Source organism: Nothoprocta perdicaria, unplaced genomic scaffold, assembly GCF_003342845.1.
Source record: "Nothoprocta perdicaria isolate Ctin4 unplaced genomic scaffold, notPer1 scaffold_10, whole genome shotgun sequence".
Taxonomy (NCBI): Eukaryota; Metazoa; Chordata; class Aves; order Tinamiformes; family Tinamidae; genus Nothoprocta; species Nothoprocta perdicaria.
The window spans coordinates 8,713,155-8,740,509 of NW_020454094.1; the positions used below are offsets into that span (position 1 = coordinate 8,713,155).

Sequence of the window (27,355 nt, forward strand, 5' to 3'; positions counted from 1 at the left end):
GCGGCCGCTCCGTGCGCTGGGGCCGGCGCCGGGCCCTGCCCGCTCCTGCAGCTGCCCGGCCACAACGGGCGGTGCGGCCGGGGCTCGGCGGCGGGGGGCAGGAGCCCAGCACCCTGCTGCACACTGCAGCCGCCCGCGCTGCACGGCCTCCGCAGGGGGACCCCCGCACATCCCTTACCCGAGCCACGGAATTCCCAGCGGGACACAGGCCCGGCTCCGGCAGCCGTGACGCCCTGCACCGTCACCACGTAGGTGCGCCCAGGTCGGTGCTGCGGCAGCGCGTACTCGGTGACGGAGCCGTCCAGCCGCAGCCGCTCGATCTCCAGGAAGCCGCTCTCACGAGCGTCCCTGGCCGTGATGCTCAGCTGCGGGACGAGACGGAGCTGGAGGGGAGCAGCTCGGAGCCGCTGCCAYGCTCAGAGGGCAGCTCCAAGGGACCATGGACCCCACTGAGAGAAACAGGGCATTTCAGAGGAGCCGAGAGGAGCCGCCTGTGCCAAAGRGACCCAGCAGTGCAGCAACCGGGAGCTCTGCTCTCTCTGTGCCTCTCGGAATTGGACAAAGAGGTTTCTGTGCCAGTGCCCTCCCGGAAGGCAGTGAGCACACGGGGTGMTCTGCATGCCAGTCTGCAAAGCCTCCCAGGCACCAGGCTCTGCAGAGCCCTGAGGAAGCCCRAGGGGCCGGGAGCACCCAGGCTTCTCCAGGCAGCACTGGAGCAGCAGGAGCAGAGGCTGRGCGGGAAACGCGGGTGCCTGTTGGAGCCTGCAGTGCCCCTGCACAGCGCTGGAGGCAATGGAGGCAGGTGCTCATCTCCGCTTTCCTTTCCCTCCCAAGCCATGGTACCCCGGTACCTGGTATGCAAGGATCTCCCCTTTGCAGGGGGGCAGCGCGCTCCAGCTGAGCAACCCGGTGCTGGCATCCAGGGACACGTTCTTTGGTTTGTCCGGCACTAGAAGCAAGGGAGGAGAGAGTCACACGTGGGGCTGGGACAYGGGGCTGAGCGTGGAGCAAGGTGCAGGCAGCTCCTGGCCCATGACAGCGTTCAACSAACAGCCCATGTAGGCTTTTGCACCCAAAAGGGCATCTGTCCGTCCTGCTGCAGCAGCAGGGTGCTGGGGTGGGTGAGGAGAATGTGTGCCCTGCTGTAGTGCCCTGCACAACCCCTCTGCCAGATCCTGGCAAGCCCCAATCCCAGGACCATCCCTGCAGGATGTAGATGCCTGTGTTGAGCTGCAGAGGGAAAGATGCATTTAGTAGGTCCCATCCCACCTGTCCTGTCCATGCTCCACTTGCCCATGGACACATACCGGTTTCCTTCGTCTGGAACGGCCATGCGAATAGGACTGTACTGGGGGGCAAGGAGATGGTGACACTGTAGAAAGTGAAGGGCTGCAGAAGGGGGCAGGTAAATGTTCCTTTCTCTCCCCATAGCATCTCCTCGCCGGTGATCTCCTCAGCTTCACAGGGAGGGGATGAAGGTGAGGCCAGACGACACATGGCCTGCATACGCTCACAGGCATGAGGGATCCTGCAGGTCCAGTTCAGTTTGATGCTGGTGGCAGAAACTTCCAAGGACTCAGGGACTACCCGGAGAAGTTCTGTGAAGGAAACATCACAATGAGATCATCTCCTTCCCTTCCCTCCTGCCTTTGCGGGGATGCTGCAGTCAGAGAGCCCCGCTCGCCACCCAGCAGGGAAGAAGAGGAAGCATGAGGCTGATGGCAATCATGTGTCCGTGCTGGGGAGSAGGAGCATTTTGGGATCATGAGGTGCTAGGAAGACAGGCACGGCTTGATGGATGGATRCATGTGCTAATTGCTGTTGCTCACGGAACCTATTCCCACTCTGTGTTTGTGGATCCAAGCATYTCCACAGCCAAATTGATCTGGCAGTGGGAAAACTACCCTTTCCATGTTGTGCATGGAAGGGGTTTGTTCTTGTGCCCTGGCTGTGTGTGATGAAGGAYGGAGCTCTGGGATATAGAACAGAGGAGCTCTGTCTGYKGCATATCCAGAGAGGAGTTGAGAGGAATCACAGAATACTCAAGGTTGGAAGGGACCTCTAGAGATCATCTAGTCCAGCCTTCCCACTCAATTACAGACAGCTTGAGCATGTGGCACAGGGCGGCACCCAGGTGGGTTTTGAAGACTTCCAGAGAAGGAGACTCCACAACCGCCCTGGGCAGCCTGTTCCAGGGCTCTGTCACCCTCACAGTAAAGAAGTTCTTCCTCACCTGGAGATGGAACTTCCTGTGTTTCAGCTTATGCCCATTTCCCCTTGTTCTATCGCTGGCTGCCAGTGATAAAAAAAGAGGGAAAAAAGAGCCAACAGTGCTTCCCTTGGCCTCCTGGGAAAGGCCAGGAAGAGCATGGARTTCTAGGGATTCTGGGCACCATGGAGGACACTGTCCAACATTTCAGGTGCCTCAAATCTTCTATTGCCAAGACTGATTGTGTTGGAAGTGCCCAATACTGGGCTGAAGTGACAAGGAAGGACATCTTGGAAACTTGGGTCAGGCCCAGAGATTCTCCCCCTGATCCCTGTTCATATATCAGACTGTCACAGGAGCATCACCCCTTTCCTCTCTAGCCCACATTCCCACACTTCCTCAAGGAAGCCCTCAAGGAGCCCCGTGTCACCCACAGGCCAGCACCACAAGACTCCTGCACACACAAGAAGTGAAAGCTGGAGTCCTGCATGGCCAGCACCATGTCATGGGCATGCTCTTTCAGCCCCTTCCTGGCAGGAACCTCAGGGACAAGGGTGGACACCAGCCACTTCCCACTTTGGGGTGCACATGGCAGGCGTGGAGCAGGACAGGGGTGGATTAGGGCTGCATCAGAACGGCCTTCAGCAGCACCCACTGTTTCCCTAGCCTGGCAGAGAGCATGTGTGTGCACACACAGGCTGCATTTTCCTCCTGAGGAAGGGCAAAGAGGAGCACTTGGGAAAGCCCCTGAAGCCTCTCTTACCAGTGCACTCTGCATCAGACTGAATGCGGATCCAGCCTGCTGTGCCATTCCTCCTCATCCAGACTTCTCCGTATACAGGTTTCCCATGACGGATTGACTTGACCTCACTAGCACATTTGACCTCAGTGAAGGATGGGTGCAGACCGTCAGGGCAGCTCAGCATCACCTCCTCATTCTGCCTGTAATTCCTTTGGTCTGGTGTCAGCTGGAGACTTTGATCCCATCGGGGTCTTTGGCACATTCCTGGGAGAATCAAAGAGGGTGAATGTTGGCGAGGGCTGCAGGATGACCAGGTGGAGCAGAGGAGAAAACAAGGTTGTCAAGAGTCACTCATGATGGAGACTACCATCGTGACAAGACATTTCAGGCTGGCTTGCTGGGAGGTGGCTCTCCTTGTACCTCTCATCCTCGAACTTCTGTGCTCTGCCCTTGTGTGCTTGGACAACCTTGGCCCTCCACCACATCCCACAGTAAAGAGAATCCAGGGAGAATCACAGTGGCAAGAGCAGGTCCCCTGTTTCCCCTCATTCTGACATGACACCCACCCAGCACAGGCTGCTGTCTCCCCATAGCCACTGGCCCCCATGTCAGCCTGCCCCTCAGGGCCACAGGGCACAGCCACCCCTGTTGGGCTGCACTCTCTCCAGCCACAACTAGTCCGCACTCCTGAAGGTGTGGGAGGTGTTCCCTGCCCACATACTTTGTCACTCGCCTCCACAGAGATAATACAGATCTGCTGCTGCCCATTTACTGACTCACCCTGTGATTCTGCTGCTTCCTTCCTGCCCACACCCCCATGCACCCGGGACATGAGGCTTTGTCTGTTCAGGTCCTCTGCTTCACCACAGCCCCTGCCCCTTTCCTCTGACACCAGCCTGTCCCTTGTCCCCTTTCCTCCTCCTGGCTCCACACATCCTTGCTCTCCTGGGCTGAGGAGGGCACAGGTACAGAGTAGATCCATAGCATGTCCCCACACAGCATGCCGAGTGCTGCAAGGGCAGGTTTTGTCATGAGGCTTCCTGCAGGCAGTGATGCTCACACATGCAAAATGAGCACTTCCCATTCCAGACTCTGCAAGGTTTCTCAGAGCGCATCTAGTGTGACTGTCCTGATCCTAATTGGACCTGGCAAATAGCTGACAGGTATTATTTCATTTACTGAGCAGCCACAAAGAGGTACAAACCTCGTCTGTAAACCAAGAGTTGATTTGGAGAGGGTTTTGTTTTTGGTCAGCCCTGGTTACAGAAGGCAAGTTTTGCCCGGCTGAGAACCGCAAGCAGCAGATATGCCCTAGAAACACATCACTGCCCATGCACTTCCTCTGGTGGAGAGACATACGGTCCACCCCATACCCAGGCACATCTAGCTCAGAAAAGTGACAGGCTATTCTTCTTTGCTCTACTCCCAGCAAGGACAGCGCCAGTGTCCCAGAGGACATTTGCTGAAGTTTAATACGTTAAGGTTGAAGGGATTGCAGCATCCTTCTGGATTCTGTCACTGCATAGCAATGAGCAGGGTTGTTACCTTCTCTGGGATGGATTTTCAGTGCTGGATGTGACTAGCCCTGTCTGTGAGGCCTCATCCATCTTTCTCATTCACCCCAACACAACTCCTAGTAACCCTAGCTCCTATCCACATAACTTTCCCAGGAAAAAACAGGTATCCCTGATGACACAGGAGCTCAGGTATCCAGCTGGGCTCCATCTCACATGCTTGAAACAGCCTGAGCACCAACAACCAGGTCTCCTGAAACAGGGGTGTTACTCTGATAGCTACACACTCAGCCTTCACCTGCCCACCACGCAAAGAGGTCCAACTGCTTCCTTCTCTCAGGGACCCTTCCCAGAGGAATGTTGCCGCTCCGTGTTCTTGAGGACTTTTTCTGAACACCAAGATTTGTTGCCCTTCATCTCCAAATGCAGCTTCATGTCACCACAGTCTGGCTGAGGTGCAAGTACCTTGGACCCTAATACAGGCAAAGCTCCAGTCCACTCGGATCCAGCTCTTGCATGCTGAACCTGGTAAAGATGCACTGCCAACTTACAAGAAGGGGAACGGACAAACATCTTGCAGAATGAGAAACTCTTACCTGTTTCCTGAGGCACTCCTTGGACTTTAGGACCAGATTCTTCCTCTCCCTGTACAGCCCTCAGAGGTGCAAGGATCAGAAGAAAGGCCAGAAACAGCCATCGAAAGACCATGTTAATCCCAGGGCAGCACTGAAATCTCAGCACTGCTTGCTGCCTGTCAGCTCATGCAACTAAAAGCAAGAGAGTACAACCACAGGAAGGAAACAACCATGTGGGGAAATTGCATGTGTTGCAAGAGTCTTCCTCTTTGGAGATGGAACCTCCCACTGGTGGCAGAGCTGCTGCCTTTTACTATATGTGTACCATGGACACCCAGGCACTGGCTCTCACCAGGAGGATCTCACCACTAGAATCACCATTGCCTCCCAAACCTGCCTTGTAACTAGAGAGCACTTAAGAAACCCTGCTCACGTTTCCATTTACAGAAGTTGTCATTAATGCTCTGCAAGAACCTTGTGTGTTGCCTGTTTCCTGTTCAATGCTTCCTCCAGAAAATGTGGGCATGGTTAAAGTCTCCCAAGAAGACCAAAGCCTGCAAACATGAGGCTTCTTCCAGCTGCCTGCAGAAGCCCTCATCTACTTCTTAATCAGGAGGCCACAGCACATACCTGCAAGAGGATCACCCATGTTAGTCTGCCCCTTAACCTTGTCCCATAAAATCTCTGTCAGTCCATCGCTCACTCCCATGCAGATGTCCATGCATTCCACCTGCTCTATCACATAAAGGGCAACTCCTCTTCCTCATCTTCCTGGCCTGCCCTTCCTACAGAGCCTGAATCCATTCATTGCAGCATTCCAGGCCAGAGAGCTATCACATCTCTGTCATCTCTACAAGATCAACAAGAGCAACTACACAGAGATCTCCAGTTCCTCCTCTTTTTTTCTTTTTTTTCCCCTCATGTTGCAAGCATTTGTGCTCTTTCTTCCCCACAGCTCCACCTTTTGCTGCCTTCTTTCCCTTCTCAGCCTGGGAACCCTCTTCTCTGGCTCCAGGTGAACTCATTATTCAATCTCTAGAACCTGCTGAGCACCTGAAGTAACCCTACAGCTACCAAACTATCTACTACCCACATTCCTCTTGCTTGGGGAATCCCTACCATCCCCATGGTAGGGATTTCTTCCCACTACCATGGCCATATACCCAGGGAACGATCTGTCTCCCTGCTAATGGTTCTTGGGTTAACTTCGAGGAAGAGCTGCCACGCCATGAAGTTGCCTCTGAAACCCACATCATGTTGTAAACTGTAAGTTATATCTTTTTGTGCAAAACAACTACGTGAGGATGTTGTGCTGAAACCTCCAGGGTTTCCTGTTTGCAGCATGCCTAAGTCACCTTGCTGCCTGACAATATTTCACCGAACAGGGATGGCTATCACCGCAAGTCTTCTTCAAATGACTTTGTCCCCACACTCTGGCAGCAGAAAGACTGAATCCTCCCCCGAAACTGCTTTTCTCCCCACCCCCCCTTCTTTATGCTTTCTCGGAGAAACTACAATTAGATAAAACATCAGAACAACAAAAACAAAGAATCATTCATCTATATAGATTGCAGTTAACTGTATAGATTGCAGTTAGATGAGGAGGAGTAAAGGAGGTTGGTAAAATGTTATAGAAGACCAACCAGTGAGAGACCACACACTTGCATTTGTGTAGCTGTGTGCAAGAGGTGCATGCACAAAAATCAAACAACCATGAGATCTGGCTCCAGAGGTTTCCTAGTCAGAGTGGGAATTTCCATGTTCTTCAGAGCTGCCTCCTTCCCTCCTTGGAGGGATGAAGGCATCATATGCAAGGTGTCAGGCTTCTGAGATCTTCTGAGGGGCCCGCTCTAGTCCAATCTGTTCCTCAGCTGACTCAAGTGTCATCATTTAATCCTGCTCAGAAATGTTCCAAGTGTTTCTCAGCCCTCCCCTAGTCAGTGGGCTGACAGTGAACACTGTTTTTGAGCCTCCCTGCTCCCCTCTTTGGAAAAAAATTCCTATAAGCTCCAGGAAAGTTATTCCAACCAGACTGACCTCTGCTGTCCACATAGGACAACTTCACGTGTTCAGAGCGGCCATGCCCATCAGTTCCCAAAACTGTGACTACAGAACAAACTTGACCATACAGTGCAGAAGCAGCTGTGGAAAACATCTGGCACAGGACTGATGCACGATAGCACCAAAATCCTGAGGGAGACGCCAATATTTGGTACTGCAAAAGCTGATTCTCATGGATAAAGCACAAAAGGAAGCTCCAGAACAGGAGTGAAGGAATGGCCTGCAGTGATCACTGTAGAGCACGGTTTGAGTCATTTCACGTAGACAACCAGCTAACAGGAAGACAAAGAACAAATAGTCGCCATATAGAAAAGATAAAGAACCAGACTGGAGCCACAAAATGCCCAGAAAAAGAAAAGAGAGGCAGAAGAAGGTCAGTCATTAGCCTAAAAGATCACTAAGGGAGAGATGACACTGATGCATGTGCACACAACACCGGGAAAGAGTGCAAGGACAGGGAGGAGGGGTGATCAGACATGGGACAGCAGAGGGGCTAAGGGGACCCAGGACCCCCAGCTTTGCCCATAGCACAGGCTGTTAGGCTCAGTGTGGGTCAGAGGGTCACAGGAGCCCTGCTCCCAGTCTCCCTCCTCCAGACGGGATTAGCCCAGCTTCCACAGGAGAAGTGACCCACTGAGGGGACCAGGATGAACTGTAGCAGAGCATGCAGCTCCCTCCAAATCATGAGGTTTATTGATTGTAAGAACACAATGGGCAGAGTCACAAGGCCAGCACCATGAGGCCAACTGTAAGCATAAATGTGGCTTGGGCTGGACATCACCATATGCAGCTGGCAGAGAAGGCGGGAGCCCAGCCAGAGGCAGCAGCATATGCCAGCTCTCAGTTTTCCCGTTATCCCAACCCTGTTCATCCATCCTCATCAAGCAGCTGCCATGCTGGGCTGAGCTTCTTCCTTCCCTCTCTGCCACACATCCATCCAGAGCCATCCATCCACTGAAGCAGGAGGGTTACAGCAACAAGCGCCCATGGGAAGGAGATGCTTGGGTCTCCAAGGCCAATCACGTGGCCTGATCACAGTGAAGGGCGTTCAGCATACATCTTTGCTGACAGAAGCAGTTCATCCCAGGCCTTGAGCTGCTCTTGTTCTGCAAGAGAGTGTTCTGGAGACTGGTAAGCGCTTTGAAGAAGCTGCTTTGTGCCCTGAAAGAAACAGCTCAGTCCTCTGCTGGATAATGCTCCAGAACTGACCGCAGTCACAGCAGGGTCTGGGGAAACAGCTGCCATGAGCACTGAGCTGGCATCATCTTCCTCGTCTTTTCTGATGCTGCTCTGTTCTTCCCATCTCCTCTGGCTGAGGATAGAGATGGAGTGACAGCTCTTCAGCCTCATCGTGCTTACCTGCAGAGACCAGGGCAGGGGCTGCCATGTGCCCTCAGCACGGGTCAGGGCAGCCAGTCCCTGGGCGCTGTCCCTGCTGCGATGCCTCCCAGCAGAGCTTTTCCCACCCCATGCGTGGGTCAGCCCCTCATGTCCTGCCCACAGCCCTGGGGCCCTGCGAACCTTCTCCTGCAGGTATGTGGGGAGACACACCTGGGCACCCTGGGTCCTACCTGCATTATTATCTGCCAGAGGACATTTCTTGATCACAGAGTAAGAGTCCAAGTTTTCATAGGGCTGGAGCTCTGTTGGGACAGAACAGCTTGAGGAATGGGAGGAGAAGAAATGCGGCAAACCCAGGCAGGGAGAAGCCCTGGCACCTGACACAGCCTGTGGCACAAACACATGCAGGGCCGTGCAAAGGTGCTGCTTCCCCAAGCAGGGCAAACATGGCCAGGAGATGCCAGGTCTCTCTGGCGCTATTAAGGACCCCAGCAAGAAGAAAACTCGGCAGGAGCTCTTGGCAGGGAGGGGAAAGCCACAGGGCAGATACAGGGCACATTGCTCTGGTAGGTCAGCCAGTACCAGCTAGGCTCCTTGCAGCTACCCTGGGATGGAGGAGGATGGGCAGATGTTTCTGCCAAGGGTCAGGACATCCTGGAGACCACCTGCTGCCCACCTCAGCACTGCAGCCATCTCTGTGAAGGTGGCCCCAGAGAATCATCTGGCTCCTACCTGTGTAAAGATCCTCCTTGGCGTGGCTGATCAAGACCTTCTTTTTCCTGGGAAGACAAAGGCATTCTTGAGAGGGGCAAGGCTGGCATGGCCAAAAGCCCTGCCCACCCCGTTAGCAAATAGATGGAGGGCTGCTTTTGGCCTCCCATGAACTGCTAGAGTAGTTGCCCACCAGCACCTCAAATGACAGCAACAGTTGCAGGAAGAATCACAAGAAAGAGGGTCCCTCAGTGTCTGTGGCCCCTGTCCCAGCCCTAAGGAAGATGCTTACAAGTCCCAGGCTGGAGCCTTACAGACAAGCCAGCGTGGGACTACCCGGCTGGCCAGGGTACTACATGACCCAGAGGGTGGGAGCACCAGGGGAGAGGACCCTCACCAGGGGCTCTGAGTGCCCCTGATACCAGCACCATCTGCCTCCCAACACACAGGAGACAACAGAGAGATGACTCAGGCCCCCCGGCCGCTCACCTGGACAGCACAAACCACAAGATCCCTGCGCACAGGAGGACGAGTGCTGAGAGTGCAGCAATCAGTGTGACCGCAGTCCAGGGCCATGGAGCCAGGGCTTGTCCTGCAACTAACACATAGCTGGGGATGAGTGTCACAGCCTGGGGCAAGGGTCCTGGAGGGCCCTCAGTCTTGGCGCTGGGTGTGTGCACACACTATATGTGTTCTGCCATCCTGGATGATGCAAGGGGCAAGCAGTGAGGTAAAGGCCTTCAGGACTTCCAGTCAACACAGAGGAAAAGGGTCTCCAGAGCAGGGGTAGTTGACCCACCTCCCATAGAGGACTGGAGGAACTGGAAGCTCTTTCAGCCCAGGATCCAACCAGGATACACAGCTCTTCTGGCTCAGCAGCCTCAGCCCTATTGAGCCACAAGATACCCCCATGTATTAATATACTGAGGCATTTTTTATGGTGAGATTTGTGTTATTCAGGGGCCATAAGGTAAGAAACACCATTTATTTCTGCCAAAGTTACATGCTAGATGTAAGGAAAAGCCTTGTAGGCATGACCTCCTAGCTCTGCAGCTGTACCTCATGGTTCATACAAAAGGATGCTGAACTGCTCCCCCTGTCTATCTGCTGTGCTCTTACTTTTTGCCTGAATTAGGTGGAAGAGTTGGGCCAGCTCTGCTCTCACAAACCAAAGATGATGCAATGCGTTGGCCCTGGGGGCCAGAAGATGCACTCAGTTGAAGCAGGACTGTACCTCTTGGTTTAGTTATCCGAGGTGTATGTTGACTTACCTGAAATGTATGTTTGAAATTCCAGGACTGATGCATCCCCAGCACCAGCTGCTGTCAGGCCCTGGATTTCCACTGTGTATTTGCTGCCAGGTCTCTGATGAGGTGGCAGGTACTGCGTGACAGATGCGTTCACCGTCACCCGCTCGGATTCAAGGAAGCTGCCATCATGTGCTCTTCTGGCTGTGATGTTCAGCTGGAGGAAGGACAGAGAGCTGCTGAGCAGCACAACTCCCCAGTTTGTATGTCCAAAGCTGCCCTGGTGGGACATTCCTGGAGTGGTGAAGGAGATCCCCTGTGAGCCCGTGGTACCCTGTACCTGGTATCCAAGGACCTCCCCTTTGCAGGGGGGCAGCGGCTTCCACTTCAGCAAACCGGTGTTGTGGTCCATAACCAAACCCTCTGGTTTGTCTGGCACTGAAATCACAGAAGGACAGAGTCACACATGTTGCTGGGGAATGGGTCTAAGCCTGGAGCAGGGTGCAGGAAGCTCCTGGCCAAGGACAATATCTCAGAATAGACTCCTAAAGCAGGATTTGCTCTCCCGAAAGACTACTGCAGCTCCAGGAACAGCAGTAATGTGACAGAGAAGATGACTTTGAGGAGGGCATGTGCTCTGCTCTATGGTCCTTCACAACCCCTGCCCCCTGGCTCTGAGTGCCCCTGATACCAGGACCATCACTGCAGAAGGCAGATGCTCAGACTGAGCTGCAGAGGGAAGAGAACATTTACACGACATTCATACATGCTCATACCGGTTTCCTCTGTCTTGACCAGCCGTGTGTACAGGACCGTGCTGGGGGGTAAGGAGATGGTGACACTGTAGACAGTGAAGGGCTGCAGAAGGGGACAGGTAAATGTCCCCTTCTCTCCCCGGAGCATCTCCTCTCCGGTGATCTCCTCAGCTTCACAGGGAGGGGAAGCAGGCCAGGCCAGACGGCACATGGCCCATGTTTGCTGGCAAGCATGAGGGAACCTGCAGGTCCAGTTCAGTTTGATGCTGCTGGCAGAAACTTCCAAGGTCCCAGGGACAACCTGGAGAAGTTCTGTGAAGGAAACATCACAATCAGATCGTCTCCTTCCCTTCCCTCCTGCCCTTGCAAGGGTGCTACAGTCAGAGAGCCCCACTCGCCACCCAGCAGGGAAGAATGGGAAGCATAAGGCTGATGGCAGTCATGTATCCAATTTGAGGAGCAGGAGCATTTTGGGATCATGAGGTGCTACAAAGACAGGTATGGCTTTCTGGTCTGACTCCTGATGCTTGAGAGGACTGTGCCCATTCAGTCAAACTTCAGCTTCAACCTACTACATGATCTGACAGGATATGGCCTCACTGCTCCCTCACTTACCCACACAGGTCATATTTCCCTCAATACGGTGCAAGTTGCCCGTGCCATTCCTCATGTGCCAGATGAGCTGAGGAGCTGGATATTGCTGGCGTGGATTTAACTTGACACAAGTGATCTCCATGGGAGGAGGCCAATGCCCCTCAGGGCAGCTCACCACCACCACTTCATTGTGCCCGTAGAACGTCTTGTCTGGAGAGAACAGGAGCTTGGGATCCCAGATGGGCTTCCAGCATTTCTCTGAACCAACAAGATGCATAAACATTAGCAGGGCAGGAGACTGGCCTGGCATGGAAGGCAAAGGGAGGGTGATACCCCTCCCTTGCACAGTATGATGAAGGAGATGGAGGGAGCTCTGGGACATGTTGGGAGAGGAGCCCTCCCACACCATCTCCCCAGGCTGGAGCTAAGGTAATGAAGAGGTCCACACTGCTTCCTTAACGCCTCCTAGGAAAGACCAGGGGAATCTGGCAGCTCCCAGGTCCCTGGGGCTCCAAGGAATGAACCGTGCAATTCTCAAAGCTGGTCCAGAGAAGCTGAAAGAGGGACAAAAGGGGACAGAAGTCGATCACAGTGTCCAGAGGAGGCATCTCCCATTGACCCACTTACCATTGCACTTCACAGGCTCCTGAATGCGAATCCAACCACCAGAGCTGGTTTTCCCCAGCCACATATATTGGTTAACAGATCCAGGATAACGCATAGACTGGGCAGTCTCTGAACATTTGACATTGGAGAAATCTGGAAAGAGACCCTGGGGGCAGCTCAGCTTGACTTCTTCATTCTTTTGGTAGTTTTTGTGGTTGGGTGTCAGCTGGAGTTTTTGATCCCACTGAGGCCTTTGGCATGTTTCTGGCAGAGGCAAAAGTAGATGTGGATTAGTTAGGGTAGTGGGACGACGTCAAGGCTGTCAAGAGTCACCTATGATGGAGTTCATGTTTCAAAGGAAGAAGGGGAAAGTGACACATCCCTTGGTCATGACATGACCAATCAGTCTAGCCTGGTGGGAGAAGGTTCTCCTTGTGAGCATGAAGCAGGACTGACCACTTCTCTGTTTTGTCTGATGGTTCGCAGACACTCTTAGTCCTCTCGTATCCTGCAGCAAGAAGTTTCCTGGAACAATCACTCCCTGTAAGAGATGGCTTCTTGTGTGAAGAGACATGTCCCTGTTCTCCCATATATCTGCTCACTGGATGCCGCAGTGAGAATGCATGGATTGCTGCATGTAGTCATCCCCACACACAGGCACACTCTGCCTGTAGTGCCTGCAGGGGGACATTGCTCTTGCCCTCAGGCATCACTCCACTACCACCACTCAGGATGTCAAGGGCCACCTGAGCACTGACTACTCAGGACTCCCTTTGTCCTTTGTCCTGAAGCCTGGCTGCAAACGTCTCAGTGGCAGCCTTGGCTGTAGTGACCAGGAGAGAGGAGTCTGAAATCCTGAAGGCAGGAAGGAGGCCTTTATATATATAGCCCAGCCATCAAGAAGGCAGATGTCTTCTTACTCTGAGCCTGGTGAGGGGGTTCACATGAGAAGCAAAGGAAGTGAAGAAAACTGGCAGGTCCATAAGGACAGGCACCTCCAAGCACAAGACTGGTCTGTCTCCACACTCAAGGAAATGAGCAGAGGAAATCTGCTCAATTGGCTTGGCTGAGCAGGGCGCAGAGTTGCAGCACAGCAAACCCATGGGAGATGGAAGGAATTTTCTAGGGCAGCTAGGACAGAGGGTCTGATGTCAGGCCAGGGTATTGGGATCCTGGTGGTGTGGGGCTATGCTTACCCTTGCACGTGGCAGTCCCATTCCACAAGGTCTGGCTCCTGCTGGAAACACACTTGAGCGCAGGGACTGATGGCTGGTAGCCCTCAGCACAGCTCAGCTGCACCACATCATTCAAGGCATAGCTGGTCTTGCTAGGAGCAAACCGCAGCTTGGAGTCCCAATTGGAGGGGATTTTGCATCTTCCTGTGTGCAAAAAAAAAAAAAAGAGGGAGACGTTCAGCAGACTCTGGCAGCATCTATGAGGTGGTGGGACCTCATCCAGAGAGGTGTAGGCCCCTCACTTTTCAGAGGTTGCATGGATAGGCCCTACCTGGATGAGATTCCTAGACCAACCCCTGGTGCATTTACCCCAGTTGCACTGAGGGGTAGCGCAGGATGGAGATGGATACCTGTGGGCATGCCTGTTGCATGCCTCTATGTGGACACTTCCTCCTTAACACGAAGCATCCTGTCACCCTCAGACCACAGACTTCACTGTGACAACCAAAAGTCTCGACAGATGTTAAACCCTTGACTGACTCAGTATGTGTTTAGCTGGATATCCCCAGGATGATACAACCCCTCTCTGGCGATTAAGGTGAGGAGGAGACATGGAGCCTTCCACTGCAATAGAGAGTGAACTACCCACCATGGCTAAGCTTTTGATGGGGGTATGAGCCACAAAGGAGTAAATCCCTCTGCAAGGCAAACTAAACACACTTAAGCAGACTTTCACACGTGGTCAAGGATGTTGGTTTTCCTGTTGGTAACCATCACAAAAAAAAAAAAAAAGGTCAAAGAAGGCTGTCTATCCCTGTGGTTAAGTATGATATGAAAGGCCCTGCAGAAACACCTTACCACAGAAGAAGGACAAGGTTTTCAGCAAGAGCACAGTCTGGCTCAGTATGAGGCTAAGGATGACCTGAAATGCAGTAGTACTCTGTTAAAAATAGGTTGAATTACAAAGGAAGTAGAAAACAGGAGACTGCAGGGAAAGAGCTGTGCAGGCCATGGGACAAGAGGGGATGAAGTCAGTGAGAGAAACTAGAGCACAAGATTGCTTTACATAGAGCTCACTGGGGAGAGGAAGGCAAGCAAGGCTACGGCCATAGGCACTGTCAGCAAGTAACATGACCAAGGCAGAGTTTTTCATGCTTTTGTTGTTTAAATCTGGCCAGAAAGTGTGGATCATTTGACTTTTCATACCTATCACGAAACAGCAAGAACACAGGATGAACAGGAGAAGTGGGAAAAGCAGACACCTATGGTAGACGTGTAGAAGTGAGCTGCATTAATTCCCTGATGATACTTGAAGAGCACAACCTGCAGCAAAAGTTTATGCTCTTATATTCTCCATATTCCATAAACTCCCCTGACCCCCTTCTGTGCTGCAGGTGCCAGCTGCACTGTACAGAAGGTAGCGGGCAGAACCTCAAGTTGGTGCTCCACTCCTCTTCCACAGGTGCAAATCCAAGAAATCCCCCCCACTGATTCAGAGCCAATGCCACTACCAAATGCACCACAGCTGTCTCCATTCCCCAAGCAGAAGGTCAAGGAGGAGAGAACTGTGAGTACTGAGAGGGCTCATGAGGGGTGAGCTGTGGGAATTGGAAACACGGGGCAGGAATCACTAGTGAGACCTGGAAAAATCAACTTCACACTTTATTTTACAGACAGCTGAGAGCTGCCCGTGGCCCAAAGTATCACAACTAATTAGAGATGGGTAACATGACTCATGTAGCATAGAATGACTTTCCAAGCCACTTCTGCTCACATTTCCCTCTAGAGGCAATGACTCAACCCTTTGCACCCCAGCTTCTGGTGCCAAGAGAAGCTGTTAAACTCTCTGTCACTTGGGGATCTCAAAGGGTGCTGGGGGAAAGCACAATGGAAAGCATAAATGTGCCACGGGAAGAGTCGTACAGAACCTTGGGAGGTGCAGGTCCCTGGGACGACTCTCCCAGCTTTAGTGGGGAGCAGAATAAGGCTGTTAAAGAACAAACCCACCATGCCATAGCTCCCACCACTGTTGTTCCCAGGGTTTCCAGGTCAGAACAGGCATCCCCACTGATGCAGAGGTTCAGCTTATAGCTCCTGAGGTCTTTGCTGAGGACAAGCACCTGTCACCCAAGTAATGGGGACATTGCTGCAGTGGCCCTGGAGAGGCTACAGGCTTCCTCTCCTGGGCAGACTGCCCGCTCCTCAGGAATATTGTGGTCACTGTTCTCTCAGAGGCTTTCCCATCATCCTGAGGCTTGCTGCCCTCCTCCTCCTCCGAACACAGCTTCGCACCACTGATGCCAGACTGTCCCAGGACATACATGGATACTAGTTTCAACACTCTACAGCAAAGCTGATGTGGGACAACTGGGGCAAATCTGCAGAGCAGACTCGTACAGAGGGAAGCAGCAAAACCTTCTCTTGCAGAGAGAGGAGAAACCAGCCCTTACCTTTATCCTCAGCCGCTCCTTGGGCTTTGGGAGCAGAATCCGTCATGCCCTGCGCAGGCAGCAGAGGTGGAAGGACTAGGAGAAAGGCCAGAGCCAGCCCTTGCAGGTCCATGCTACCATACAGCCCCAGGGCAGGACTGAAGTCGATGTCCCTCTCGCTGTCCCTCAGGACCTCTGTGTAACTGAGCAAAAGCAAGGTGCAAACACAGAAAAGAAACCGTATTGGAAGGAAACTGCCTGTGGTAGAAGAAGCTTCCTCTTTAATCAGAGAGCCTCCTATCGGTGTCAGAGCCACTCTCTTTCCTTGGCTATGTGCTCAGGGTATGTCATAATAAGATCACCCGATCTTATACTCTATCACCTTTGCTCCTAAATCTCCCTACTTGTTGCCTTAAATCATTACATCTGCAACAATCCTCCTGTTGAGCCTCACCTGCAGCAGATCTGACCTTCCTTCCCTCCTTCCAGGCCTGATAAAATCTCTTGAACAAGACAGAGGTATCCTGCCTGTTTTGTCCTCCAGACCTCCCCTGATACTTTGCAGTGATGTTGCTGTCTACATCCCAGCTGGGATTATGGTGCTGGTCCTTTCCTAAGAACCACTATTCTCAGCACTGCAGGACATCTCAGTGCATCTGTCCACGCTGCCTCAGCACATCAGAGACCTCAGGGGGTTCCTGGAAGCTAGATGTCTCCTGTTATCAGCTCAGAAAGATCAGTACATCAAACCCAGCCCTTTCCCATGCAGAGTTTATGGGATGAATTGGGTAAAGCTTCCTAGCAGTCTTGCAGAGAGGAGCAGCAAAAACAGATCAGGCCTTTCTTTTTCTCTTGGAAGGTCCCTGGGCTTTGGGACTGTGGTCTTCCTCTTCCCACGCAGCCAGAAGAGGTGCAAGGACCAAGAGTGTGGTCACAGCAAAAACTTACGGGGTAATGGCATCATCAAATCCCAGGGTAAAATGTAGACGCACACACTGCTTCTCTTTGCAGTAAAAAAGAAGCAAAAACAGTGAAGACAGATGACCAAATTTGGGAAATGCTTTTGATATACAAGACTTCCTATTGCAATTGATCATAGAATCATAGAATTATTATTGTTGGAAAAGATCTTCAAGATCAAGTCCAACTGTATATCCATCAACACCATGTCCATATTCCTTTTCTTTTCCCCAGTCCTTAAATGCATTGGACCCTTGAAATCTGTGTATGACCTCCTTCTTTACAGAAATTTACCGATTTTAAAGATTCATTCTCTTATCAGAAAATAGGCACGAGGAGAGTGCTGAGCACATACTGAAAGCCACAGCATTCATTCACATGCCCAGCTCCTTCACAGTTTACCATTAGAGCTGCTAGGTAATTAATGGTGACTTATTTCAATGGGATCCCCATAGCAGAGTTCAAATAATGTGAGGTTTCCAAGGGCTGTAAGGTCACACAGCAGCTCATAAATCCAAACTCTGTAGGACATGATCTGTGGGAGCTGATGAGCTCCAATTCCACTTGTTTAGCTTTCAATAGCATGTCAGGTGGGGGCTGTGGTCACTTCACATACGCTGCTTTAGCCCATGCAGCAAGATTGACTCCCATAAAGTCATCTCAAAACAATATTTCAGATGTTTTCTAATTTGAATTTGCTATTCCACATGTACATTTTTGGTCATAATAAAGATAGCCAGCCAGATGCCTTTGCCTCAAAACGTGTTCATGTTGATTTGATCATGATAAATATAACTGGAGGGCTGTCTTCTGAATGTCCATAGAATCATAGAATCAATATCATTGGAAAAGACCTTCAAGATCATTGAGGCCAACTTTAGTTCAATTCATTCACCAACGAATGAACAAGACTCAGACAAGAGAGAAAAAGAAGAGAAACCAAAAAGAAGCCATGCCATCCCACTGGACCTATCAGCTGCCTCATCCTCCTAGATACATTCCTGCCCCAGCATCCTGCCTCACGGATCTGCCTCAGGGACACCTCCAGGGACATTCCTGCCCCATGGCCTTGCCTTGAGCAATGTCTGCCAGCCCTTTGCCTTACCTCAAGTGGGAGTCCTGTTGTGTCATGCTCTGCTAGCCAGGCAGTACTTGCAGAAACCCCAGTTCAGCCCTGTGAGCTGCTAGACTGTGCTGCCCAGTACTCCAGGAAGATGAAGCAGAGACAGTCATGATTTCTTTCAGATGTCTAGAGTTGTGAACCTAGGAATCCTCCAGGCCCTTCCCAAATAATAAAACCCAGACATCCTGGTCCTCTCCATCGGGTCATCCCCAGAGCTGGGAGAAGAGACCTAAACCTATAGGCAGAAGGAGGAGCCCAAATAGGTCTGGGGTACAGAGGGATCCCTTCAGAGTGGCAGTTTGGTCGTGATGGACTATTACAGTCTGCCCTAGGGCCAGAAAAAGAACCTCGGGGGTGTGCAGGGAGCTGTGCTGTCCTGGAAGAGGGACAGGACTGGGGCATCTTTGCTGTCACCCAGCCAGCAGAGCAGCCAGGGCAGGGACTCCCTCTTGTGGCACTGCCGTTTGTGGCTGTCATCTCTGGCTAGCTGGAAAGGTGACTTACAAAGTCATGAGCTCTGTCCTTGGCCTGGTCTCCAGTAGGTCAGATGGGATGGGCTGAGAGCTGAGGTATGACGTATGGCAGCAGGCCACCCAACAGGGCACTTGGGTCCCACTGGGATGCCCACCCTGTCTCCCGCTCTGTTCTGGCATGGGTTGCTACAACAAGCTCCTTCCAGGAGAGGGAGCAGGACCTCATGTCTGTCTTCTGGCATGAGCATCTCCCCATCCTCCTGAGTCCAGCTGTTACTGCCCCAACAGCACATCCCTCTCCCCAGCTGCATGGGCCCAATGCAAGCAAGCAGCTCTGCCCTGCTGCTACAGCCTTGGCACGTTGCCCTCTGCAGGGCCAGCCAGCCCAGAGCTCCTCCCCTCCTTGGTTCATGCCAGCCTGGCCTTAAGCTATAGCCTACTTCTCCCTCAAATGCAATCGCGCTCTCCTGTGTGCTGCAGCACCCTCCCATCTGCTGACCACCCAGAAGGATATTTTTAGCACACGGAATTGAACATAAGCAGTTTGCAGCTGCAAGCAGGGTGGAGCAGGCCTGGGGAAACATGGGATGCTGCATTTGGTCTGGTTTGATGAAGGTGTGTTCAGAAACGAGGTTTCCAGCCCTGTCGTCTGAGCAATTCCACATCTGCTCCAGCTGTTCCTGCTCCCACCCCTCGAGCCATCTTCTGCACGTTCCACCCTGATTCTCAGGCAGGGAGCCTCACTCAGCCCAGGGGACAAGAACTGTGAGATCTGAAGCAACATCTCCAAACAAATGGAGATGCACATCCCCTGCACAGCCTCGCGGTCTTGGGCTGGACACACTAGCTCAGCTTCTCCACCTCACTGCATGGCCGGGCCAACAACTCCCGGTGCTGACCAGGATCTTCCCCCAGCAACACACTAGATGACAACAGCCTCTGTCTTTGGATGAAGCTGCCCAAGCTCCTGGGATGACAGAGCTGATGCTCATAGAGTTGCCCCTGCCAAAGGCTACATCTGCTCCAGACTCCACACTCCAGACATTTCATACCACAGTGTTCCATCTGCCCTGTGGCAGGGGCAGATATTGTGCTTGGGTAGAGCAGTTCTCCATCTCCTAAGCAAATCTCTCAACTGCACTCATTTCCTTCACTACACTGGCGTCTCTACTGCTTCCTCTCCAGCAGACTGGCCAACTCCATGGGCTGGCCCCACAGATCACAGCTCCGTTTCATAGGCTCTCAGTGACGGCTGACGGAGTACATGTGTTCGGCGGAGTCATGACTTTCTCCCTCCATACATGGATCTTAAATAAAGATTTTGGTATTTCCTGATCTCTGTTGTCAGCTTCTACAGCTTCCAGAGGAAAGCAAGTCCTAAGAAACTGCCTATGCCACCCAGGGAACAGAGAAGTGCCGGAGAAGTCCAAAAGGAACCAAATTGAATAGGGAAGAAAAAGCCAAGCGTCTGCTTCCCCAATAAGTTGGAGCCAGTGGCCTGGAGAGGCAATGTGGCACAGTCAGTGATGCCAAAACACTTCTCTGAGGGCTGCACAGCCCCATCATCTCCATCTGGTACCATTGCCTTGGAGGTGGGGATCATTTCACATTGCTCCCATAGGTTCCCAGTGCTGGTCAGAGCTCCTGCCTGCCCCATCCTGGGAAGGGTCTCAGTGCCCTGGCCTTGGAGTTGCCATCAGCAAAGTGCTGGACCTCATTAAAGTCATGGTCTGTAGGGTAACACAGACATTAACCACCTTCACCAAGGTGGTGGCTCCCCAGCTTCCTGCTGCAGCCCACAGCCCCACAGGCCCTGCACTTCATAATACGTGATGGTATTTGAGGGCAGCTGCCGGGTTTGCAAGGTTATTTGTCAGGGAAAAGCCAGAACTTGCTTCCTACAAGCTTCCTAGTGTGTCCATAGCAGGGCCAAAGGCACTGCTTGCAGAGATGGTCCTCTGCTTACCCCCTTTCCTCAGTGCATGTCCCTGCAGGACATGCTGGGAACATACTGTTTTCCCTCAACGTTCAGCATGTTTGAGGCCTTGGTGCAAGTTTACCTTGGTGCAAAAAAGTCCCCACAAAGGCTGAGCAGGTGAGGGAAAAGGCCAGAGGGAGACACCGTGTTCTGGGTAAGACAACATCACTGGTGAGGATGGCATGGTGCCCAGAGCACAGGGACTGGTTGGATATTGTTGTATAAACACATGCATAAAATCATTTCCAGCCCAGCTTCAAGCCAAGGGGGAGATCCTGAGCAGATCTCATGGCTGAGCAGGGGGCAAAGGAAAGGCCCCATCTCATGTGACAGCTCGCACGGAGATCTGTCCCCTCTGGTCCCATTCCTGCCCTGCCAGCAGAAATCCCACAGAGCCCAGGGCCGGTTTTGTCTGCCACGAGACAAACAGGCTGGAGAGACAGGTTCCCAGTTGGGAGGTAATAGGGCAGGAGGGTGGATGCTACTTTGCCCTGGGTCATGGGGGAAAGTTAAATCACTGTCTGGGACGGGAGGAGGGTGTCAGGGCTTCCCTGGGGAGCTTGGTGAGGTGGTGCCTGTGCTGGCTTTTCTTCATGAGAATCCAGGTTACAGAGTATCCACACGGATGCTCCCAAATGTCCCATAATCGGGTGCTCCGCATGTGTCATGGTGTGGCTTGCAGCCGGGTGCTGCACTTAGTTCACCCACAGCCTGCAGCACCGGGTCTCTTCCTGGCTGCAGCTACCCCAGGAGACCATTTTGTCCAGAGCTGGCCCAACATAGGCACAACGTAGGTCTCATCTGGGAGGAGTGGCCAGTCACCCGTGACACAGGCGGGCAGAAGCCAGGCCAGGGCAGTCACAGGCATTAATACGTGTCAGTGGCACACACAGGTGCTGCCCGAGAACAGGGCTCCAGCACACAAGGTGCTGCCCAAGCCCAGCACCACCTAGACCCTGCCTCATTCATCTCAACTCGTGTTTTGTTGTGGCCTGCAGAGAGCCCAGCTTTGGGCAGCACTGCCTCAAAGTGCTCTGGTTGAAGCTGCTGCTGGCCAGGGGTCTTTGACCTCACCTGGACACCACTAACATGATGAAGAGCTGCTTGCCCTCCTGATTTTTCCCCCATTGCAGGGTAGAAGGCTGCTGCACACAGACAACACTTCTCCCATGCCCTGCTGTGCTGCAGAGGTGACCCCAGCAATCCTGAGGGATTTTCCCCTCCCTCACATCATGGCAGAACCTGGCCAGCTCTGTGCTGGTCCCATCCTTGTTCTCCAGGAAGGTTTTTCAGCCCAGACCCTCTTGGTGTTCAGGCTGCCTTGTTGCATGGGAGATGAGCCACGCTGCCAGCGCTACACACACCACTCACCAAACCTGGTGAGATTTTAGCAGCCAAGAGAAGCAGTAGAGACCTGTGACTGAGGCATGTGCAAGCAGCAGCACGATGGACACTGCCCTGCTGAACACAGTGCGGCTGCCTTCCCTCCAGCTCTGCCGCCCCAGCCCGCCCTGCCTGGCCAGCCCTGTGGACAGGTCATGGGGAAAAGGAACATGGGTGGGAAGTGCCTCCAGTCACATAGTCTTCCTGGTCTTCTGGAACCCCATGCACGTAGGCAGAGCACCTTGATGCCCCCTTGGCCCTGAAAACTGCAGGAGAAAGGCTCCTGTGGCCACATAAATCCCTTGCCCTGCTCCTCTGCACCCTGGCATGCAGCTGAGGGAAGGCTGAGTGGGAAGGCAGCAGTGGCATGTGGCTCTCCCCCAGGAAGTGGCATTGTCCATGCCCTCTCTTGGGACCTATCCTGGACCATGACTTTCTCTAAAACCAGCCCTGTCCTATTTGGCACAGTCTAAAACGATTCCAGAGAGTTTTGCTGGCAGCTAAACAGTGCAGCTGGTTACAGGGTCATGCTCAGGCCTGTGCCTGGCCAGGTGAGTTACTCAGAGGGGTGTAGCTTGAGTGACCACTGGCTTGGTGCTGGGGGAGCCTTTTGCAGCACCTACCTCTTGCCCAAGCACCTGGGAAAACAAGCAGGGCTGCATGGACCCTATTGGGGACAGGAGAGCAGGAGGCAGCAGTATCTCTCTCATGGATGTAGCTGTGGCCAGGGTGGGCCGTACCCTTCACACAAGTGAATATTTTCCCATCCCGAGGCCCTGCTTTCTTCCAGGGAGGTGTCCTTTTCTCCGGTCTAGGATGGGTAAGGAAGCAGACCCAGGCTGAGGATGTTTGGTGTGCTAATGTAGGGTCTCTGGGGCGGGCTGTGCATGCTGGTTTGCTGCTCCGGGCTCCCTGGCCATCACTGTGCTGAGCTGTGCACTCACTCACTGACCTTTCCCTGGCCATCACCATGCGGCTTTGGAGTTCCTCCCCTAAGGAACAGCAGGTCGTGCACATCAAAGGATGGCAATGAAGCACGGGTAGAGGCTGCTCCTCGGCACCGTTGGCCAAGCCCTGCTGAGCCTTCAGGCCTCCCTGCTCTCCTGCAGCAGCAGTGTGTGGGTCACAGGGCTGCTCCCCAACGCCTGCCCCATGCAGCGCTCTCATGTGGTCCTGTTCCCCCACCGCGGCAGCCGCACCAGCTTCTTGGCGTCTCTGCTCCCGCCTTGCGTCTGGCAGGACTACAGGGATTCAGGGATGCTGCGCCGTGGCTCGGGGGTGTTTTAATAGCCTGGCAAAGGGAAAGGAATGGAGCAGGTTTGGCTCGGCCTGCTGGGATGAGTGTGGAGCTGCTGAGAGCCCGACTGCCCGGATCCAGGCCAGGAGGGCAAGGAACAGCTTCGCTGTCAGCTGGACAACAACGGAGGAGGTTGGGAGTGTGGCACACACTAGGAGACAATCAACATAAGTGGCATCAGGACCAGAGTGGGAGATGCTGGGGGCATTAAATAATTTTATCTATCTGGTTGTCATAAGGCCAAGCTTCTAGCCTGGATAATTGGTGACCAGTGAAGCTCTTTGCAGTGCTGGTTCACCACAAGGGTTTAGATGTGCTCACAGAGCTGTGTGCCATGTCACCATGGATTGCAGATGGTGTGGGCACAACCAGGGCTGCCTAACTGCATATCCCTCTTTTTTTCTCTCTCTTTTCTTTATTTTTCTTTTTTTCCCCCATTGTTCCATTGTTTCCAAACGCTCAGCCCCAGGGACCCCCGCAAGCACCCGCTCAGCCGGGCTCAAGCACTGGCAGCTCAGTTCTCAGCCCTCTCATCACGCTTCCAGGCACTGCGGCAAGTCAAACAGGCCGAGCAGGGAGCCAAAATCACAAACCAGCTGCGAGACATGGGGGTAGGATGCAGATGCTGCCTCTGCGGATGCCAGGGTGCTGGCACCCAAGTGCGAGGAGCATCGGCAGGCGGATACGAGGCAGAGATTAAATGCTGCTGTGCTCGGTGCTGGGCTGGCTTTGCTCGCAGAAAATTAGTGACAAAACAAATATTTGCACTGCAGATGGTCCCCCATCAGCCTCGCAGCTGCAGGGCTAGGCAGAGAGAGGCAGCAACGTGCCTGCACCGCAGGGATCCTCCCAGGCCCTGCTCCGGCTGCGCGAGGGCTGCCGCAGGCTGCAGCCTGGCACAGGGTGCCGGGCACGCACCTCCCTGCGTGGGCTGAGGTCGGCAGCACAGGGTGCACTGGGAGATGCAGTCCTGCTGCAGCACCTGCACTGTGTTATGCACGGAGCAAAACCAGGCTGCACCTGAAACACTGAGGCTGGGGCCCCCGCTTGCCTGCCCTGGGCTCCTTGCATTTTCAGGGCCTTTTAACAGCCCTGGAAAGTCCTCCCTACTGTGCCATCCTCTCCCACGTCCCACCCAGCCCTTCACAACAATATGGGACAAGAGAGGGAGATGTCTGTCTGTCCCTCTCGGAAACAGGACACTGGGGAACTCACAGGACAGGGGCAGGTCCTGAGATCTTCTCGCTGGGGTCCTCCTCTGACAGCCTCATCTCTTTTCCCACATTGCCATTCACACAGTTGCACCGGTCATTGATTTTTCTCGTGTTTGCTGAGGAGGAGACTCAGGTACCACTGGGCTGCTTGTGCACAAATGCAGAGGAGAGGCCTGTTCCAGAGCTGGGCTCTGTGTGGTGAGCAGGACAAGCCTTTGGCTCGGGATGGGTTGTCATTGCTCCAGTGCCCCAGTGCAGGAGGTGCTGGCGTGCAGCAGAGCTGCAGGTGCAGTGAGCATCAGGCTCTCTGCATGGAAACCCCCTGCACTCATCCTTGCCCCCCGTCATGGCTCCTGGAAAGGCATCCCTGCGTCTTTCCAAGCACTGATCTCCATGGGCTGCTTAAAGGCTCTTGCTCCTGCTGCCCCGCAGCAGCCTTGCAACCAGGTAACGCACCAGCCCCACCATACATGCGTGCAGAGAGAGGCTTGCTTTGCTAAGCCCCAAGCCTTCTCCTCCTGCGAAGAAGGTGGTGCAAAGGCAGAGAAGGGCAAAGAGGACGCAGTCCTCCCCTCTCCCCTTGCAGCTCTGCAGGAGCAAAGTGTGACCAGAGAGACCTGCTTCCTCCTCTGCCTTCCCGGGGCCTGGGATGCTCAGCTCATGGCTCGTTGCAAGCTCGGCCTTGCTTTGCAAGCGGCTGCTAAGCCGGGACCTGCCTGCACCGCGGGAGGCCTTTGTGGCAGGGGGACCTTTAGCCGTGCCTCAGCTCTCCACTGCTGTGTCAGGCAGCAACAGAATAACACAGGGGCAGAAATAGCTCAGTAGAGTCACTGGCGTTGATGAGGGAAGGGACTGTAAATCCTGCAGCGGCAATTTCCACAGTCGGGGTTGTCTCCAGGGCTTTAATTTATCCGTTACAGCTTAATTGGATGTAAACCCAGTCACTTGTAAGCAGCAGGAGCCCTAAACAGGCACTGCCTGCGAGCTCCTCTCCGCAAGATGCCTCTGCAAGAGGGGTCGGTACGTGCCTCGTCCCTTGCAGGGTCACTGCTCATGTGCACTCAAGGGAGAAGGAGAAGGTGCCTGCAGAGACCGCGGTGCCAGCACCCCGGGCAGCACTGTCCTCGCAGGGCGGATGGCTGGGAGCGCTCCTCCCTGCTCTGCGGCCGTGTCCACTTGCACCATTGACTCTGTGCGGCCTGGGCCCCAGCTAAGGTGCCTTTGCTGCTCTGTGCTGCTCCTTATGCCATGGAGGAGCTGGAGGCACCAGGCTCTGGGCACAGCAGGAGGCTCACGGACGGAGCCAGCTTCCTTGGGAGCAGATGCAGCCAGCTCTTGTGCTGGACTGGCAGAGCTTGCAGCCCTCCCCTGCCTCCTCACGCAAATACCGGCCTCTCCTCTCCATGCCCATCCGGCACAGCCGTGGCACAGGAGCTGTGAAGCTGCTCCTGTCCTTCTGCAGGGCTCTGGGAGCGCGTGAGGCCCAGCAGCGCGGGAGCACAGCTTGTTGCACAGCCTGGTTGGGCGGCAGCTGCCTCCCCCACGCCCCTGGCACATGCCATCAATCCCCCTTGCGAGCATAGGCACCAGGCTGGAGCCGGAGGAGGAAAGGGATGGCACAGACACTGGGAGATGGGGCAGAGCTCTGCCCCAGCTCCACCTCCAGACACCCAGCAAGCTTGCCCCACACCAGCCTAGAATGATGGGAACACCATGGATCCCCTGGTTGGGAAGCTCCCAGTTTTCCTGCTCTAACTCTGTCCTGGAGGTAGGAGAGGCCAGCGCTCCTGGTTTCTCGTGCCTACGCTGTTTTGTGGTACTTGGGAGCTGAACTCTGGCCAAAAATGCCATGCTAGGAGACACGCCATGTGACAGAGAGGCATTGCCACCTCCGTGGGCAGGATTAACCCTCACCTCTATAGTCACCCTGCTGGAGCGTGGAGCAAGGCCCCTGATCTGTGGTCACCTGAGCACATGGCCGTGGGGCTTCCTGTAAATGCCAGGAGGCTGCAGGCCAGCCTGGGAGCGGCGAGAACCAAGCAGGGCATGGGGAGGCAGCTGTGCAGCGCTCAGGAAAACAGCTGGGGCAAAACAGCTGCAAGCAGCTGTGGCAAGGCAGCCTGTGGGGGTGGTTGCAGTGCTTGGGAAGGCAGCCCGGGCTGGGCTGGACAGGCACAGGCAGCTGGATGCCAAGCAGAACAGCAGAGATGCGTGGGAAGGAGCAAGGGCAGATCCAACTCCATGGAATCCCTGGGCAGGAAGGACAGGACAGAGCAGCTGGGGAGCAGGGAACAAGCCTGGGGTAGGAACAAGAAGCAGAAGGAAAGCAGGGGGGTGTGAGAGAGCAGAGGAAAGGAAGAAATGAGAAGCAAAAGAAGCACGGGTCAAGGTGGACCCCCCTGTGTGGGCATAACCAGAGGTGCTCTCAGCACCATCTGCAGGTTCCCAGCTCCTCTTTAGGACTCAAGCTTGGTGCACAACGGATCCGAGCCACCCAAAAGAGCCACCCATGCCCTGGATGCCAAATGTCCTGCAGGAGGTGTCAGGGGGAGGCCACAAAAGCTGACTGATGGGTCCAAGCACGACTGGGAAGGGACTGGTCGGGGGCAGTGGGGAACACGCTGTCACCAAAAGGCTGCAGCTCCCTTCTCCTCCGGGTCCGTGGGTGGGCTGGGGAGTGGGAGGACAGACCCGGCAGGGACAGCACGCACGCTGGGGTGGCTGTGCGGGCAGAAACACGCACGCGCAGGGTCAATCCCGAATTTCAGAGCCGGTACCGGCTACCAGCACTGCGCCCACGGGCTCCATCCAAGCGGGTGCACGGGGACACCGGACCCCTGGGCCAGGACGTGCCATGGGGAGGCTGCGGGGGGAAGCGCGGCCCCGGGCGGGTCTCTGTGCGAAGACGGGACCGGGGCGGCGGGCCGGGGCTCCGCGGTGCCGCGGGCGGTGCCGGTGGCGGTGCCGG

General features: G+C 54.2%; 2 protein-coding genes across 2 annotated transcripts in view; both read right to left on the reverse strand.

Moving 5' to 3' along the window:
* The window catches only part of LOC112947154, a 7,068-nt gene extending 1,895 nt beyond the window's left edge, over positions 1–5,173 (reverse strand). The window contains exons 1-5 of the mRNA XM_026039177.1: positions 5,062–5,173; positions 2,973–3,215; positions 1,308–1,598; positions 852–949; positions 179–365 (exon numbers count right to left, since the gene is read on the reverse strand). Coding sequence (XP_025894962.1) covers positions 179–365; positions 852–949; positions 1,308–1,598; positions 2,973–3,215; positions 5,062–5,173 — 931 coding nt within the window. The remainder of the gene's footprint in view (positions 1–178; positions 366–851; positions 950–1,307; positions 1,599–2,972; positions 3,216–5,061) is intronic.
* Positions 5,174–7,468: 2,295 nt separating this feature from the next.
* On the reverse strand, positions 7,469–16,308 carry LOC112946941. Its single transcript, XM_026038909.1, has 11 exons — positions 15,981–16,308; positions 13,552–13,734; positions 12,377–12,619; positions 11,771–12,007; positions 11,177–11,467; positions 10,741–10,838; positions 10,425–10,617; positions 9,643–9,751; positions 9,175–9,221; positions 8,673–8,744; positions 7,469–8,460 (listed from the first exon to the last, which is right to left on the reverse strand). The coding sequence occupies exons 1-11, from the start codon at positions 16,090–16,092 to the stop codon at positions 8,363–8,365; spliced, it is 1,683 nt and encodes a 560-aa protein (XP_025894694.1). The 5' UTR covers positions 16,093–16,308; the 3' UTR covers positions 7,469–8,362.
* Positions 16,309–27,355: the final 11,047 nt, after the last annotated feature.

What these genes read in the sequence shown, in the direction of transcription:
- LOC112946941 (XM_026038909.1), bottom strand. Translation starts at nt 16,092, where the DNA reads ATGGACCTGCAAGGGCTGGCTCTGGCCTTTCTCCTAGTCCTTCCACCT. An exon ending in TGGGACTGCCACGTGCAAGG is followed by an intron (nt 12,620 to 13,551) that starts GTAAGCATAGCC and finishes TGCCTCTGCCAG; the next exon opens with AAACATGCCAAAGGCCTCAG. An exon ending in GGGAGGTCCTTGGATACCAG is followed by an intron (nt 10,618 to 10,740) that starts GTACAGGGTACC and finishes TCCTTCCTCCAG; the next exon opens with CTGAACATCACAGCCAGAAG.